Source organism: Manis javanica, chromosome 11 (genome assembly GCF_040802235.1).
Source record: "Manis javanica isolate MJ-LG chromosome 11, MJ_LKY, whole genome shotgun sequence".
Classification (NCBI taxonomy): domain Eukaryota; kingdom Metazoa; phylum Chordata; class Mammalia; order Pholidota; family Manidae; genus Manis; species Manis javanica.
This window is the reverse complement of record NC_133166.1, coordinates 68,954,357-68,972,831: the sequence shown is the minus strand read 5'-3', so window position 1 is coordinate 68,972,831 and position 18,475 is coordinate 68,954,357. Positions and strand designations below refer to the sequence as shown.

At 35.4% G+C, this 18,475-nt stretch overlaps 1 protein-coding gene and 1 long non-coding RNA gene across 3 annotated transcripts in view; one reads left to right on the top strand and one right to left on the bottom strand.

The window, feature by feature from the left end:
• Positions 1–18,475, top strand: part of LOC118970647 (uncharacterized) — a 455,888-nt gene that overhangs the window by 420,999 nt on the left and 16,414 nt on the right. The gene's annotated exons all lie outside the window — the stretch shown is intronic.
• PTGES3 (prostaglandin E synthase 3) overlaps positions 8,692–18,475 on the bottom strand; it is a 28,617-nt gene continuing 18,833 nt past the window's right edge. The window contains exons 2-9 of one of the 2 annotated variants that reach the window (XR_012122715.1): positions 14,638–14,751; positions 14,416–14,485; positions 13,844–13,942; positions 13,198–13,287; positions 11,377–11,554; positions 11,177–11,239; positions 10,116–10,140; positions 8,692–9,822 (exon numbers count right to left, since the gene is read on the bottom strand). Coding sequence is in view for 1 of the 2 variants with exons in the window: in XM_037024100.2 (XP_036879995.1) it covers positions 9,803–9,822; positions 10,116–10,140; positions 11,177–11,239; positions 13,198–13,287; positions 13,844–13,942; positions 14,416–14,485; positions 14,638–14,751 (481 nt within the window). In the remaining variant the exon portion in view is untranslated. The remainder of the gene's footprint in view (positions 9,823–10,115; positions 10,141–11,176; positions 11,240–11,376; positions 11,555–13,197; positions 13,288–13,843; positions 13,943–14,415; positions 14,486–14,637; positions 14,752–18,475) is intronic. The other variant, XM_037024100.2, reaches the window with a different exon arrangement.

The following is an 18,475-nucleotide window of genomic DNA, read 5'->3' as shown; positions in this document are numbered from 1 at the left end:
TCACAATGAAACTAGAAAAAGAATAAATGATGCCCAAAGTCAGTAGAAGGCAGGACATAATAAAGATTAGAGCAGAAATAAATAAAATTGAGAAGAATAAAACAATAGAATCAATTAAAGCAAGAGCTAGTTCTTTGAGAAAATAAACAAAATAGATAAACCCCTAGTCAGACTTATCAAGAAAAAAAGAGAGTCTACACACCTAAACAGAATCAGAAATGAGAAAGGAAAAATCACTAAGGGCACCAGAGAAATACAAAGAATTATTAGAGAACACTATGAAAAATTATATACTAACAAACTGGATAACCTAAAAGAAAGGGAAAACTTTCTAGAAAACTACAATTTTCCAAGGCTGACCAAGGAAGAAACAGAAAATCTGAACAGACCAACTACCAGCAACAAAATTGAACTGGTAATCAAAAACCTACCTAAGAACAAAACTCCTGGACCAGATGGCTTCACCGCTGAATTTTATCAAACATTTATGAGGACCTAATACCCATTCTCCTTAAAGTTTTCCAAAGAGTAGAAGAGGGAATACTTCCAAACTCATTCTATGAGGCCAGCATTACTCTAATACCAAAACCAGGCAAAGACACCACAAAAAAAGAAAATTACAGACCAGTATCCCTGATGAACATAGATGCAAAAATACTCAACAAAATATTAGCAAACCAAATTAAAAAATACGTAAAAAAATCATCCATCATGATCAAGTTGGATTTATGCCAGAGATGCAAGGATGGTACAACATTCGAAAATCCAACATCATCATCCACCACATAAACAAAAAGGACAAAAACCACATCATCATATCCATAGATGCTGAAAAAGCATTCGGCAAAATTAAACATCCATTCATGATAAAAACTCTCAACAAAGTGGGTACAGAGGTCAAGTACCTCAACATAATAAAGGCCATATATGACAAACCCACAGCCAACATTATACTTAACAGTGAGAAGCTGAAATCTTGTCCTTTAAGATTGGGAACAAGACAAGGATGCCCACTCTCCCCACTTCTATTCAACATACTACTGAAGGTCCTAGCCACGGCAATCAGACAACACAAAGAAATAAAAGGCATCCAGATTGGCAAGGACGAAGTTAAACTATCCCTGTTTTCAGGTGACATGATATTGTACATAAAAAACCCTAAAGAATCCACTTCAGAACTACTAGATCTAATATCTGAATTCAGCAAAGTTGCAGGATACAAAATTAATACACATAAATCTATGACATTCCTATACTCTAACAATGAACTAGCAAAACGAGAAATCAGGAAAACAATTCCATTCACAATTGCATCAAAAAGAGTAAAATACCTAGGAATAAACCTACCAAGGAAGTGTAAGATCTATACTCTGACAACTACAAGACATTCATGAGAAAAATTTAAAAAGATACCAATAAATGGAAACACATCCCATGCTCATGGATAGGAAGAATTAATAGTCAAAATGACCATCCTGCCTAAAGCAATCTATAGATTCAATGCAATTCCTATCAAAATACCAACAGCATTCTTCAATGAACTAGAGAAAATCATCCTAAAATTCATGTGGAACCACAAAAGACCTCGAATAGCCAAAGCAATCCTGAGAAGGAAGAATAAAGCTGGGGGAATTACGCTCCCCAACTTCAAGCTCTACTACAAAGCCACAGTAATCAAGACAATTTGGTACTGGCACAAGAACAGACCCATAGACCGATGGAATAGACTATAGAGCCCTGAAATAAACCCAACCATATATGGTCAATTAATATATGATAAAGGAGCCATGGACATACAATGGGAAAATGACAGCCTCTTCAACAGCTGGTGTTGGCAAAACTGGACAGCTACATGTAAGAGAATGAAACTGGATTATTGTCTAACCCCATATAGAAAAGTAAACTCAAAATGGATTAAAGACTTGAATGTAAGTCATGAAACCATAAAACATAAAACCATAAAGACAACATAGGCAAACATCTCCTGAATATAAGCATGAGCAACTTCTTCCTGAATCCATCTGCTCGAGCAAGGGAAACAAAAGAAAAAATGAACTCATGGGACTACATCAAACTAAAAAGTTTTTGTACGGCAAAGGACATCATCAACAAAACAGAAAGGCATCCTACAGTATGGGAGAATGTATTTGTAAATGACATATCCAACAAGGGGTTAACATCCAAAACATAAAGAACTTACACACCTAAACACCCAAAAAGCAAATAACCAGATTAAAAAATGGGCAGAGGATATGAAGAGATGGTTCTCCAAAGAAGAAATTCACATGGCCAACAGACACATGAAAAGATGCTCCACATCACTAATCATCAGGGAAATGCAAATTAAAACCACAATGAGATATCACCTCATACCAGTAAGGATGGCCAGCATCAAAAAGACAAACATCAAATGTTGGAGAGGATGCCGAGAAAGGGGAACCCTCCTACACTGCTGGTGGGAATGTAAGCTAGTTCAACCATTGTGGAAAGCAATATGGAGGTTCCTCAAGAAACTAAAAACAGAAATACCATTTGACCTGGGAATCCCACTCCTTGGAAATGTACCCAAAGAATACAACTTCTCAAATTCAAAAAGACATATGCACCCCTTTGTTCATCGCAGCACTTTTTACAATAGCCAAGATATGGAAGTAACCTAAGTGTCCTTCTGTAGATGAATGGATAAAGAAGATGTGGTACATATATACAATGGAATATTATTCAGCCATAAGAAACAAATCCTACCATTTGCAACAACATGGATGGAGCTGGAGGACATTATGTTCAGTGAAATAAGCCAGGCAGAGAAAGACAAATGTCAAATGATTTCCCTCATTTGTCGAATGTAACAATAAGGCAAAACCGAGGGAACAAAATGGCAGCCGACTCAGAGACTCCAAGAATGAACTAGTGGTTACCAAAGGGGAGGGGTGTGAAAGGGCGGGTGGGGAGAAGGCGACTGAGGGATATTATGTTTGGTACACATGGTGTGGGGGATCACAGGGGGAACAGTGTATCATAGAGAAGGGACATGATGGATCTCTGGCAACTTGCTGCACTGATGGACAGTGACTGCGTTGGGGTATGGGTGGGGACTTGATAAAATGGGTAAGTGTGGTAACCACATTGTTTTTTCATGTGAAACCTTCATAAGAGTGTGTCAATCATACCTTAATAATAATTTTAAAAAAAGATCCTCTGGTTTTGTCACCAATTGTCACCATAATTTTATTAACTATTGAACACATTTCATACTCACACTTCACTTGTTCCCGGTGTCAAAAGATTATCACGTAAATTTCCAGGTAACTGAAGCTCATTTTTTGAAATATATCACACTTCTTTATCCATCTAGCAGATCATCAAGTAATGTAACTTTTTCTTGAACATTTAGGTTATAACTAAACAAATCTTTGTAGCACATTGCAATGTTCAATGTTTTCAATGTTAGGCGGATATATAGAGCTATTTCTCCATTTTGCTCAAATTTAACATTCTCTAACCTCTGCAATGTCAACGTTTGCCCTCAGGAACCTTGTCTTGTTCTGAAATCAGATAACCTGCTAAATGTGTAACAATGTCCAAAAGTAAATAAACTTGGTTAGCTTGGATTGAGATATGCCCTAAGAATCTTTCTGAACAAATGTTATCTATTTTAGAGTTCTGACATGTTTTAGTCCTGTATCATACTTTCTGATTCCCAGGTAGTCCAGGTAATATTTTATGTAAAATGCAAATTACTTTTCTTAGGGACAGTAGGAACCACATAGACATCATCTGTTTTCTTACCTTAATTCAAGATGACAGACCATATAATCCATGACTGAAAACCTTACTAATTTTATCTTTAAAGTAAAAACTGCATTTTACACTAATTCCTATTTCACTGCCATCCACAATGGTCATGTCCCACATTCTTCCAGTATTATTAACAGTAGAATGTCTGTCTCTATTATATTTAACAATCATCATGGGTGATTTCAAATTCTATGAAAAAAATCCACCCAATACTCTACCTCCAAAGTTCAACTTCTTAAATTGCAAGTAGTTCCACATTCACATTTCAGTTAAGCATCTTACTCCCCCGCCATGCATTCCCAAAAATCATTATCCTGAAAAGTTCTACTTAAGAAATCAGTATTCTCATCAGACCACAATTTTTTTAACAGTAAATGAATGTATTCTGGATATACAAGATTAGTATAAATCGTTTCATCACTATCCCCCAGATCTCACTTGCCTTCCTAGAAATAACCACTGAAAAGCATTTTGCATATATTCCATTCACTTTCTACCCATTCTATATACATATAGAATTCTATATAAATTCCTTTTTTAAATTTCAGTGGCACAAAAAACATGCTTTTAGTTTGGAGAACTTTCTGTACATTGTTTAACTTGATCATGACTGCATATTGTCATAAGAATGCAATTTCTTACTCCATTAATGGTTATTTCGATTGTTTCAAATGGCTACTACATGCAACACTAAATGAAAAAAGATCTTATATATAACATCGTGCACACCATCTAGTACTTAACATAGATTCCTAGAAATAAAACGTTGGCTTAAAATTGCCAAATGAGATTCTGTCAAATGGCCTACAAAAACCATCTTAATTTACCAGGTTTCCAGAATCCCTGTGAAAACTTTAAATGTGAAATTATTTCACTGATAGTAAAAATTAAGGAAGTGAAAAATACAGACCAAATATTTTCATATTCATTGGCCATTTAAGGGATTACCTTTTCCCATCTTGTGCCCCTATTTTTTTCCTACTGGCTTATCATGATCAAAGTGCTATTTAAATGCTTTCTGCTTTCATGTATTATCGTTTGACCTATGTAATTCCTAGTGTCAGATTCTTTAACTGTCCTTTGTAGCTTCTAGACGTTTTTTTTTTTTTTATCACACTTGGATTTCCCATCATTAGGTAAGAATTCTGTTTCTTTCCATGAGTGAGCCAGAAACCACCTGCATCAGAATCAGCCAAATCTGCCCTATCCCTATGGTAATCACTTGCCAAATGAGATTTAAATTTGGTAAAATTAAGCAGAAATTCAGCTTCACAAGTTGCACTAGCTGCATTTCATACTCAATAGCTTTGTGGCGAATAGCTACTATGCCAGACAATGCAGGTATAGAATACTTTCATCACAAGCCACATTGGATGGGGTTGTAGCTCAGTTCTACTGATCCGGAATCTGCATTTTAGATCCGTAACAGTGATTGTCAACCTTTGGCACACAGCAGCACCAAATAGGGACCTGGACAGGATTACCTTCCCAAGTTTCAGACTGAGTAGTTAGGGGACCCATAATTTGTATTTCTAACAAGTTCATAGGTGAGGCTGATGTTATAGCCTGGGGATCACTTTAGAAATAACTTAATCTCAATTATCAGTTGAACTGCAAATTTTGGGGCCCCACATGGGCTATTTTAAAGCCTATTTAAGCTTAGGACTCAGGAATCCACATTACCACAGAACCCCAATATTTTGACAGAAGAGAACCACAAAGTTTAAGATAAGCCACAGGGATATAATAGGGTAGGGATGAGAGCTTTGATGTTAATTAGGAGAACAATGGTTGAAGGACAGGTATACTCTTCATAGAGGCTGGCTGTTGTGGAAGCAGTTTACAGTACTCACTCCTGAATGTGTGATGACTATGAGATACATCCATGGGTATGTGTTGCTGAGTATGGAAGTGAAGGTCACCAGATTTGAGGCCAAGAAATTCAGCCTAGAATTCTGGATAGCTTCTTGCATAAACAATGAAAATTGTCCAGGCTGACACAAAACTTATAAGGAAGGGACTGGTTTTCACTTTTGAAAAGATTAAATGTTAAGAGCAAAATAAGAAAAGTAGGAGTTGTCACCAAGTCCAGTCTGATCACTGACACATCTCTGGCAGCTCTCTCCAAGTCCCACTGCCAGTGCATAGATTTACCCCTTTACCCTATGACTTACCACACTGTTTGCCTCCAGATGCACTCACAGAACAAATGTTAGGGCTATTTCTGAAATGTACCCAGCAAGTATTACTGTGCCTTCACATGTCAGGTGCTGCCTTAAGGGCTGGAAATTTACTAGTGATACACAACATTTTTCACTCTTCTGGTAGGAATAGACATCCAACAATGAATAATCAAGTGTGGTTAATGTTTCAATGGAGTCCAAAGGCCTGACAACTATAGGTGAAGATACTAGGGGTTGGACAGGGTCCTGCTTCCACTCTGCTTCCCAGCCTGGATGTTCTCATACTTGGTACAATGCTGGGTGAGCCATGGGTTAACAATACTATTTGATGCTTAACAAAGAAGTAAAGTTCATTGTCACTTGTTTCTTATCAAAAGAATTCCTGCTAAACCCAAGAATATCAAAACTGAACAGGGGAAGATAAAATCTTCCTGCTACTCTATCAACTAATAACCTCCCTCACTCCCTTCCTTGGAGGCCTCACTTTATAGTTTAAACCACATACCAAAATGGACATAAAATACTATTGTCCCATTCAAACTTAAAAATTCACCTATGTAAGAGACCCAGGGAAGACAACAAGACTAATAATGAAAATGGCAAAGATCAAGGACAAGGACAAAGACAAAGTATTAAAAGCAGAGAGAGAGAGAGAAAAAAGATCACATGAAAGTAAACCCATCAGGCTATCATCAGATTTCTTAGCAGAAACCTGACAGGCCAGACGGGAGTTAGTGGCATGGTATATTTAATGCGATGAAACAGAAGGGCTTTGAACCAAGAATACCCTATCCAACAAGATTGTCATTTAAATTTGAAGGAGGGATTAAACAATTTCCAGATGATCAAAAGTTGAAGGAATTTACCTCCCACAAACCATCTCTACAGTATATTTTGGAGGGACTGCTATAGATGTAAGTACTCCTAAGGATAAATAGGTGTCATAGACATAATAAAACCACAGCAAAGGAGACCAATTAATTACTAAGTAAATACAAAATTAAACCAACTACCCACAAAGTCAGTCAGGGGATACACACAGAGTACAAAATATGACACAGAGTAGAGGAGAAAGAAAAAGGAGGGAAAAAAAACAACCTTAAATTGTGTTTGAAATAGCATAATAAATTAAAGGGGGAAATAGAATGCAGTGCATTCGCTTTGGGAGACTTCAGCACATCACTCACTCCAAAGAACAGATCCACCAGACAGAAAATAAAGTAAGGAGACAGAGGCACTGAACAACACATTCAAACAGATGGACCTAAGAGACATCTACAGAACACTTCACCCAAAGCAGTAGGACACACATTCTTCTCAAGTGCACATGGAACATTTTCCAGAATAGATCACATACTAGGCCACAAAAACAGCCTCAGTAAATTCAAAAGGACTGAAATTATACCAACCAGCTTCTCAGACCAGAAACATATGAAACTAGTAATAAATTATGCAAAGAAAACAAAACAGCCCACAAACACATGGAGGCTTAACAACATGCTCCTAAATATCAATGGATCAATGACCAAATAAAAACAGAGATCAAGCAATATATGGAGACAAATGACAATAATAATTTAACACCGCAAAATCTGTGGGATGCAGTGAAAGCCATGCTAAGAGGTAACTATATTGCAATACAGGCCTACCTCAGGAAAGAACAATCCCATATGAACAGTCTAAACTCAGTTAATGAAACTAGAAAAAGAACAAATGAGGCCCTAAGTCAGTAGGAGGAGGGACATACTAAAGATTAGAGCATAAATAAAATCAAGAAGAATAAAACAATCAATGAAAGCAGGAGTTGGTTCTTTGAGAAAATAAACAAAATAAACCCCTAGCCTAACTTACCAAGAAAAAGAGTCTACACAAAATCAGAAATGAGAAAGGAAAAATCACTACAGATACTACAGAAACAAAGAATTATGAGAGAATACTATGAAAAATTATATGCTAACTCATAGGAGACAGGATAGAATCAGAAATCCATTAAGCTATACTTTCATAATGCTATAGCCTAATGGCAACCAATAAGGCAATGAATCTTTAACTTCTAGAACTGACTTCCAAAGAGTTTTAAGCGAATGAAAACAGCTGGATTTTAACTTTCAAGTTTCCCTTCAAGCTAATACACTACTAAGCAGCCACACTGGCGCCTCTGCATGTTCCAGAGAAGAGAGACCAAGTATAGAAAAGTATATTTGAAACAGTATAGTTCAAATCTCTTTCTCAATGTGCAAAAGTTTAGGCTTTGAGGAAACTGAACTCCTTCAACAGGATGAGAAACCAAGTTATACTTCTGTAACCTAATGAACACCAAGTGTTGTCATGCCCAGGGTTCCTAGAAAGTAAGATTTTCTAGTTGTAGCCTTTCAAGAAAATGGTTCTGAATATCATTCTTACCAGCCAAGTATTTAACAGGGGAAGGAAAAGTTTTTTTCCCTTCTAAATGCCAAATACCTTCTTCATATCTTTTAATGCACACTTCTGACTTACCAGGTTTTTGTTCAGCGTCTTGCCCTCCAGACTAGCCTGTGAACTCCGAGCACAGCAATTACCTAAAGGATTAATCTTTGTATTGCCAACACTTAATATGCCATAACAGGTCCTTAATGTCTGACATAAAAAAAGTGCTGAAACATTTTCATGCTATGAAAAATACACAGAAGGTGGAGGAAATAAAAACTTCAAAAATGCAGAAGCTCAAAGATTCAGAGGACAATACATGTAAAGTTTTATTTCAATCAAATCACAACACTTTCTTTTCCTACTGCTTCAAAGTGCATCTACATCTTTTTTTTATTACATATCCACTTTTAAAAGATTGCCTGTGACATTATAGCAAGCCTCTTTTTTTCAGAGGAGTATTCCCAAATTCCTTCTTAAGTAAGATTCCATTCTGGTAAACGGTAATACATGAAATTACAATAAGCCAGACACTTAAAAGGACAGCCAAGAAGTCTTCAAACAGTTTATTAGAAAGAATGTAGACATTAAAAAAAATCCCCACTGTCATGAACATAAATTGAGGTTTTTCATCCCTGGGACAGCTGAATTAAAAAAAGAAAAAAATCCAATAGTGTATTAACATTTTTTTCACTCATTTGCCATACTGACAGTGTTAATACAAATTTGGTCTAAATGTAGACTCTCAAGCAACAATGTACAGCTTTTCTTCGTCCTCCATGCTAAGAGATGTAAAAGTTTAAGGGTCAAACAATACCAAATGCACAGGCTTCAAAAAACCATCAAAGTTAGGACATTCACTAGTTTTAGCTAAGATGTATCTGAAACACTGACAAGTTATCACTTGTGTAGTTATGTGAATAAATTTTTTGAAAAATAAAACTTTAGGGGAATAATCCTGAGGGATATAGCAGAGGAATAACAGGTTACCGGTTTAAGTGATCTGTTTTCAGTCACTTTGAGCCCATATTCCAAGATCTAAAATATAATTATCTTTCCTTAATCCGGGCACTTCCTATCATGTCAGTATCCATATTATGAAGTAAAGGAGACTGAGGTGAAAAGTTTTTAATCACAACTGCTGTTATCAATTGCCTGGACCTCAATAGCATCATGGAAGTCTGGGAAATGTTCATGTGAAAGGTTACTTACTGCCTTAGCTGACTTAAAATTGCCCCATACAATGGTACATATCAACCCTTAGTGAAGCCGTTAAAAAAAACAAACAGGTTGAAAAATGGGTTAAAGGAGGCAAATACAACATCTGCCTTTAGAGCTTTCAACTTGGGAATTCTCTCAATTACGAAATCTTGCAGAAGTTATTCTTCTTTCTCAAAATTCGTTGACAACATTCCTTACTCCAGGTCTGGCATTTCTGAAAGGATTTAAGATAGATTAGTATGAAGCACAAGGGAATAATCTACCTACTTAAAAGTCTTATAGGAAAAGCTGCCAACCAGAGTTAAATGTTTTCCTCATGAATTAACTGGTTATCTTTAAAAAATATGAAATCTCCAATGATTCCAATTTTTGTACTGGTTATTAGCAGCCATAAAGAAACAATAATTTTCCTTCTAAGAACTGGAAAGAAGTTAACTTCTCTATTTTGAGTTTGGTCTTTGATGTGAAATACCACTGTGTAAATGTACTTTCTACAAAGGCACTTACTTTCATCATCACTGTCTTGTGAATCCTGCAAAAGGGGAAATTAAGAAAGTTATTAAACTGCTCAAACATTCCTCTACCTTCACAGTTTGCCTTAAAAAGCTGAAGCACTGTACTTTTGATTAAGCAGCAAATCTATGCGTATATCAACCTTATGAATTTATTAATCAATGTATTTAAAAACAAATTTTCTCAAGACAAACAGACATACAGCTGAGGATCTATCTTCCTGTAAGATGTAGGCCTTTTGGTGGGAGTTGAGCCCATACTTTAAATCCCTTCCTATCAACCATGATGAATCCTGATTTAAAATGATTTTTCTTCTCTCTTGGCATTCAATGGAAGAGGAAAATGCATCAGTATGAAAATCACTGGATAGTCATAAGACAATCAACTCTAATCCTAGCTGTATTTTCCAGACTATATTGGTTCTTCTTGAGGAGGTTAACAGGATGCCAGGGTGGAGAATGGTCCAGTATGTCTTCTCTTAAATAGGTTCACAAGGTCCATCTGTTTACTATGATCTCTAACCAATCCTGCTCTAAAACCTGTTTCACTTTATTAAAACAATCCCTAATCTCTTTATTTAATTAATTACAAAGAATTAATAATTCTTTTGAATTCTGGTCCCTTTAAGAATAGGCCATGGGACACCAGTTTCCTAGTAGGTATATCTCTGAGAGCTATCACTTACCTATCTATCCCTCGAAAATTGGCATGTTTTAAAAATTGCTTTTCCCTATATTGTCTTTAGAAAAAAAACCAACAGGTGGCAAAAAAAGCAACCTTGAATCTATGTAAAACAAACCATAAGTATATTATTTCTTACAGTGTAGCACAGAGAAGGCACATAGTGAATCTGTGGCATCTTCCTGCACTGATGGACAGTGACTGCATTGGGGTATGGGTGGGCACTTGATAATATGGGTAAATGTAGTAACCACATTGTTTTTTCATCTGAAACCTTCATAAGAGTGTATATCGATCATACCATAATAAAAAAATTTAAAAATAAAGTATATTGTTTCTTAGTATTTAAGTAAACAGAAAATTTATAGACTTACATCATCTGCTCCATCTACTTCTGGTAAATCTACATCCTCGTCACCACCCATGTTGTTCATCATCTATTTGAAGTGTAAAAATCAGTTTTAAAAATGATGTTAAATTAAGCTCTAATTATTAGATTGCACACTGTCCAGAATATATCTTAAGTCTGTCAAAGATTTCCACCAATAAAAAAAGCAAAATAAACAGTAAGTACCTTCCTTTCTGGAAAAGGTAGATTCAGGTAATTACATAAAATCCTGAAAATATATAGGGAAGTTTAGACTAAGTTTTCATCGAAGAAAAGTGAAGCCACTAAAATTTATCCAACAAGGTATCTGTGTACAGTGCAGAAATTAAATGCCAAAATCCTGAATAGTGGTTACCTCTGGTACCTAAGGGAAAGAACGGGATTAATTTATAATTGTGAAGTTTTGTTTCTTTTTAAAGCTAAGTAACGTGTATTATGGTATTCTCATTATAGCTTTAAATATTGTGAAGAACAATAAATGATTGAAAATAAAGTCCTTCAGGATCATTAGTTTGCATAAAAGGCCTGAATATTGACTCAGAAGTTCAACAGCAGCAACTATATTAAAAACACAAAGTAATATAATTCTTGAAATAAAAGGTACACACTGTAGAAATATTCTGCATATGTAAATACCCTGTATACTTACAATAAACTAGAAATAATAATAGAGCATATTTATATGAAGTACTGATTTCCCATTTTTAGTTGTTTCTGACCATAAAGCAACTAATTTATTATTTAAAGTGCAAATAACCCAAATCTGTGTCAGTTGGGGAGTTATTTCAAGCTACAAATTCTCTGTAGTTTAAATTTTAAAAACAAAGCATTTACATACCCATGCATAATTTTATAAGTCTCAATGACTTGAAAAATATATTCTTACATGGATTTTAAAGTTAGCAGGGGCCTTAAAATGGTACCAAGTCAAATCTCTTGGTATAAAAATTCTGGGCAATTTAGTCTTGAATAGTACGAGTGAGCAACCGGTAGTTTCTGGATTTCTGAGGTACTGTTAAACATTTTGGGTTAAGTTTCTTGGAGCAGGAAAAATGCTCAAAATAGAACTGAATATAATCATGGCTATTTAGGAGGTCAAACAAAAGAACAACCAAGACACTAATTAATGTTATACTGGAGAGAGGGGTAGTGAAAGAGAACATGGTCAAAAGTTTGTGACTTGCCCAGATTGGTGAAAGGTGGCACCAATTACTACAGGTAAAGAATAACAGTTGAAGAGAATCACATGAATACCATACCATATCCTTCCCTCCCACTTATGAATCAAGGCACCAGAACCATGTGAGGAGAGATCCTGAATAAGCAGTTTCATATAGGCAGCTGGAATTTACTCTGCTTAGTTCTCAAGTTTTTGAAGAAACATAAAGTCTATTCAAAATTTCAAACAGTAATGAGAAATGGATTCAATGGGTCTATATTTAGCTTACAACCTGATGTTTTCTCTTTTAATAATAAGCTTTACTGAAGTACTTTTGATAACATCAATTCTACTTAAAGGGAGATCAGTCTTTTTTTTTCTTTAGCTATGGCAGAAATGTCTTAAACAAACCCTTTCCTTAATTTTGCAAACTAGAACATCCCTATATACCACCCCATCATGCACATCTCACCATGACTCGTGATTAAATGTTTACATTCATATTTCACAGTTCCAAAATGCAAGCCATTTCTTGTGTTCATGCTCAGAATGAACTGTTTAAGTAACAGCTGTGCTATTACTTAAATGGATTTATTCATTGTATGATTTATTTTTCTTTACATATCAGCTTTAGAACTTAACTGCAATTTTTAAAAAATGATAAAGGAATGTCAAACTTCAGGATTAAATGACCATTGTTAAGATCTTATTTGGTTGTACCACAGAATGGCCTTTTCTCAAAGCAAAATATTGTACATTTTAAATATTATCAAGCACTTTAAAACCAAATTAAGTTAACTACATAGAAATTAACTGGGAGGGAAGGCAGAAACGCACTTAGAACTTACCTCAGAGAAACGATCAAAATTAGACATATCTTCATCTGAATCATCTTCCCAGTCTTTCCAATTATTGAAGTCCACACTAAGCCAATTAAGCTATAGACCAACACAAACATCACTCTATGATTAGGCTAACTTGCACTCAACTGGTGTGTACCTTAAAATCACATTTTTAAAAATTGTGGGTTCATACTACACTAGTAAGGCATGGAATTAGCACAAAAAGAACAGATTAAAAAATAATCAGTGAAGTCAAATGCAGCAGTGGCAAATATAGCTTCATGGAGCTTCTTTCACAATTAAATAAACGTACTTTTTAAAACAACAAAAATCACTGGTAGGAACTACTCTCAAATGCTTAACCTTTCTTTAGTGGCACCAAAATATGCTCCCATTGATATCCGGAGTAATTTATTTATAAAGACTTCTAGGCAAAGCCTGCCTCTTAAATGCAAAAGATTCTGCATTAACTAGTGACTAAACTTATCTAGACTAGTTTTAATTAAAAAACAACTATTAAATATCAAAGTAGAGAAAAACAGAAATCAAGGATTTAATAGTACTAAGCAAAACAGTATATTCCTCAAACAAATATATCTTTTATTTCTTAAAATAAAAAGACTGAACTTTCAAAAAAGAAAAACAAACATACCTTTGCCCTTTCTTTTGTTAACCTTGGCCACGACTGGCCAGATTCTCCTTTTCGTAAACAACATAAAATTGATCTGTCAGTTCTTTTATGCTTAGAATCCTAAAAACAGAAACAGAAGCATTATCCACACAATTATCACTATAAGTAGAAAGTAGCTTATATTTCTTCACCTTTCCTTTCTAATTTACTACATTGAAACTATGGAAAAAAACATCCCCTGGACTCCTGTTTCATTAGTTGTCCGATTGCAAAAAAAAATATTTTTTTTCTTTCCTACACAAGGTGAGTAGAATAAAACCTTTAGAAAATTAACTAAATATGGTACAAATCATGGAATGAAGATTCTATACTCAGATTAGACAAGCCTGAAGAGTATTGCCCCTGAGAAACAGTGAACAGCAAGAACAGAGCATGCAGAAAAAGGAGAATATTGGAAAGTAAGTACACCTAGTCAGCCTCAAAACTGTTAAGAAAATTAGTGCTTACTGCTTAAAAAAAAAACAAAAAAAAAAAACTTAGAGTATGTCCAAAATCTCCACAATTTAAATTAGGATAAATCATCGACTACTTACATTTGGATCAATACAGTGAAAAAGATCGATTTCATTTAAATGTTTAAAATTATCACTTCCTCCAAGACAACTGTATTAAAAAAAAAAGAGAGAATGAGCCTCTTCAAAGAGATAAAAGATTAGTAATAACTTCAGTGAAAACACTTTAAAAAGCAAGCAAGCCAGAAGCTATTCAGTGTCTGAAATAAGCTTTTTAACCAATGATGTAAAATGGCAATTTACCTGAATGTAAGTTTGGATTTTTCAAAATTTACATTAACATCCTTACTGTCTTCAACACAAAATTCAATGAAGACATAGTCCCTTCGATCATACCACTTTGCAGAAGCAGGCTGCCTATAAACATAAAATCAGACAAAGTTAAGCTACAAATTCATTAGTTATTTACATAACCTTCAATGTATAACATAAGGATGTTTCTCTACTCCATTACAATCTTGATTATTTTGAGAAAGTTTATTACAATTTCAAGTGGAAACTACATTTTTACTCTACAGCTGCATTCCAAGTTAAAACACACTAATTTCATTGGGGAACAACAGTGGCGAAGCTTAGAACCTCACCCCGCCCCCCCTGTGTTCAGAGAAAGCTTCTGTATCTATGGATGTTTTATTGCCCTTGTCTAGCTCGGATTAGCACATAGTCTACAGGCACACACCTGATCATCTACAATTGCTCTCTTACAACACTAAACTATGTTTTCTACCTTTATCTTGCATCTACCTACCACTTCCGCAGTTTATTAAAAATAATAATAATATAATAATAATAATAAAGGGAGAAATGTGGGATCCACATATAAATCAAGTATAAAAATCAAACGAATATTCATATTTGACCTGATTGTTTATAGTTCATAATGCGTGATCAAAACCGAAAGTTTCTGTGATGAATGCCCTTGTACTTGTTATTCACTATGTAAGAATTCGTTCACCATGTAAGAACTTGTTCGTTATGCTTCAGAAGATTGGAGACTGAAGAGAACTAGGCTTGAGATGGATTAATGATTGTGCATTGAGCATTGACCCCCCCATACAGAATTTTATTGTTGTTAACAACCATTTGATCAATAAATATGAGAGATGCCCTCTAAAAAAAAAAAAAAACACTTATTTCATAATAGGAAGGATTTAAAAAATGAAACATTGCTCAATGGAGTTAACCTTTTAGGCAACACAGTCAAAATGGCATTCCTTTAGATCCCTGATCCTAAAAGTCAACTTCACAGAATAAAAAGTTCAAAACTAAAAGCTACTGTCAACTGAGAGAGTATTCAGCATTTATACTCACAAACCTAGAACTAGGGGTGAGATGGGGGTGAAAAAGTATGAGAAATAACAGTGTTTGTCCTCAAAAAAAATTCTCATCTGCAACTTACTTCTATGTAAAATAACTATTTTTTTTCTGATCAAACAAATCTTCCTAACGAACTTATGCGATTTTAAATAATGGCATTAAAGAATTTAAATTAAACTTCTTCACAGCCTCACCTTTTACTCTATGTATACATGTATCCAATATATACCATCAGCAAGCTGGAGTGTCTCCTTTTTATTTTTCATCTGTTCCTATCCCCTACAACATATCTCCCGTCTCCTTCACAGCATCAGCTGCCTAGAGCTCTACCCATCCATTAAAATTTCTAAAATATGGCCAAAAAAACTACTAGAAGCAAAAAGAATGAGCCAAAGAGATGAAGGGAAGGCAGTAGAACCACCTAATTTTCAACTGTTTGACTATTTTTAATAGGCATGTCCTGCTTTGATAATGTAAAAATTAAATTATAAGCTATACATGAATTTTTTTGCAAGTTTTCTATAAACCTAAAATCTCAAAATAAAAGTAAAAATTATTAGTTATTATATGCTCAAACACTAACCATAAATCAACTCAACTGAAGAGAATTTTGTTTCCAAGCTTTGGAATTTCCAACCCAAAGGAGTAGCAGATTAACGTCCCATCTGTACATAAAAGGTTGCAGCCAACAGCTCATTACATTTTTACACAACTGTTAAACATGATTAGTCATATTCCACCCTGGTGGTATCAGATCTGAAGCAGGTTAAAAAACACTGACAGCAGTTTCCAAACTCTCCAATAACAAGCAAATCAACAAGGGTTAACATTATTTCTTTAGGTACCCAGAGGTAGAAGTAAAAACAAAAAACAGAAATGGATTTTTACATACCTCCAGAAACGAAGTACAACCAAACTTCTATGGACTAAGGAATCCCTACTTTTGTTAGTACATTTAACATGACTAACAACAATGTAGGAGTTGTTTTATGACTAGGTCTGTTACTCCCTCTCTTCTGACACCAAAATGCAGTGGTGTAGTCTTTTTCTATATATATATTATACACAGTACTAAGAGTACTATAACTTCATTCAGGTTCTCAGACCCGATTCCTATGTGTATACGTGGGAGGGGGTCTTTCCACACATACTAACACCAAGCAATTCTGGAACACCATTAACATGAGAACACAACTCAGAATGAAATCAGTCGAGGTAAAAACTAGACGGGGAGAAGGCCTTTTATTGCTCACAAGAATCCTGGCTCCATTCATGCACTCGCCCATTTCTCTGCCATTCTTGCCCCGACCCCTCCCCGTCTCTCCTGTTTTTCGCTGGGAGACCAAAACCGGCTCCCCGTCCAGGTGCCCACTTGCCTCTCCCCTTGCCGAGATAAACTAAGGAGAGAACGCTCCTCTCCACAACTCCCATTCCCCTGACCAACTTATACTATGATGGAGAATTTTTGTGCCCTTTTATTCCCCTCACCTGACCCACTCACCCCACCCATTCCCACCCCCATGGTAACCACCAGTCACTTCTCAGAGTCTACTGCTGGTAACCACCAGTCACTTCTCAGAGTCTACTGCTGTTTTGTTCACTTTGTTGTGCTTTGTTTTTATATTCCACAAATAAGTGAAATAATATGGTGTATATCTTTGATACAGCTCCAATTCTTTAAAAATTGCTAATTAAAAGACAATTAGGCATTTTTCCTTCTCTTTATTCATGATAACTGAATAGGACCAGCTCATGAAGAATTCCAGCTATGGTGTGGAATACAAGGGGGAAAGGATCACCACTTTGCAACCCTTAACCTGATCTGGCTGCATTGTCAGTAAATGGAAATTACTAATGATGACTGGATGAACAATTGATAAAGAACTTAGAACTGAGCTCAGCATCACTAAAAGTGAAGCACTCCCTTCCTCAAAAGTGGGACAATCAGACATACTTCCCAATTTATGCAACATGATTCTGCAGTAAACTTAATTGCAGGCCACTAGATATGAGAAAAAGGAAGAGATGCAGAGTTATCAAACAAATTTGTGGATTTGGTCTGCATCCTCAGACACATAAAGAGATACTAAAATCTGTGGAGATCTGTGTAAGGACAGGGTATTAGATGAAATGGCAGTTACTGTTAGTTTAGTTAGGTGTGAGAGGAATGGTTTTTATGGAAAAAACAAGGCCCATTCAAGATGAAAACCTTACTATGTGGGGTTTGCTTTAAAATATTTCAGGAAAAGAACAAGGAGACAGATATAGCAATGTGGTGAAGAGCTTGCTAACTGTAGAATCTGGATAATGGGCAGATGGGGATTAACTGTATTTATACTTTTTAAAAGTAATATTAAATGACTTTGGCATGGAAAGCTTTTTTTTTTGGGCAACCCAGTCTAATTGTGAAACTTATTTAAAAAGCAAGAAAACTAATCTCTTCCATTCATACTGAGAGACAAGCAAAGACAACTACCATATGATTTCACTTATTTGTGGAATATAAAAACAAAGCAAAACAGAAGGAACAGAACAGCATTAGACTCAGACACAGAGAAGTGACTAGTGGTTACCAAGGGGAAGGGGAGTGGGGGGCGGGGGGAACTGCTGAACCACTGTGATGTACATTTGATTAAAAAAAAAGACACACAAAAAAAACCAAACTTAATAACCACAGCTCACAAACTCTTGCTATGATTTTCCAACTGTCATTATCTTAAAATTTCAGATATTACTACTTTGGTAGACACCAATTATCTGTTGC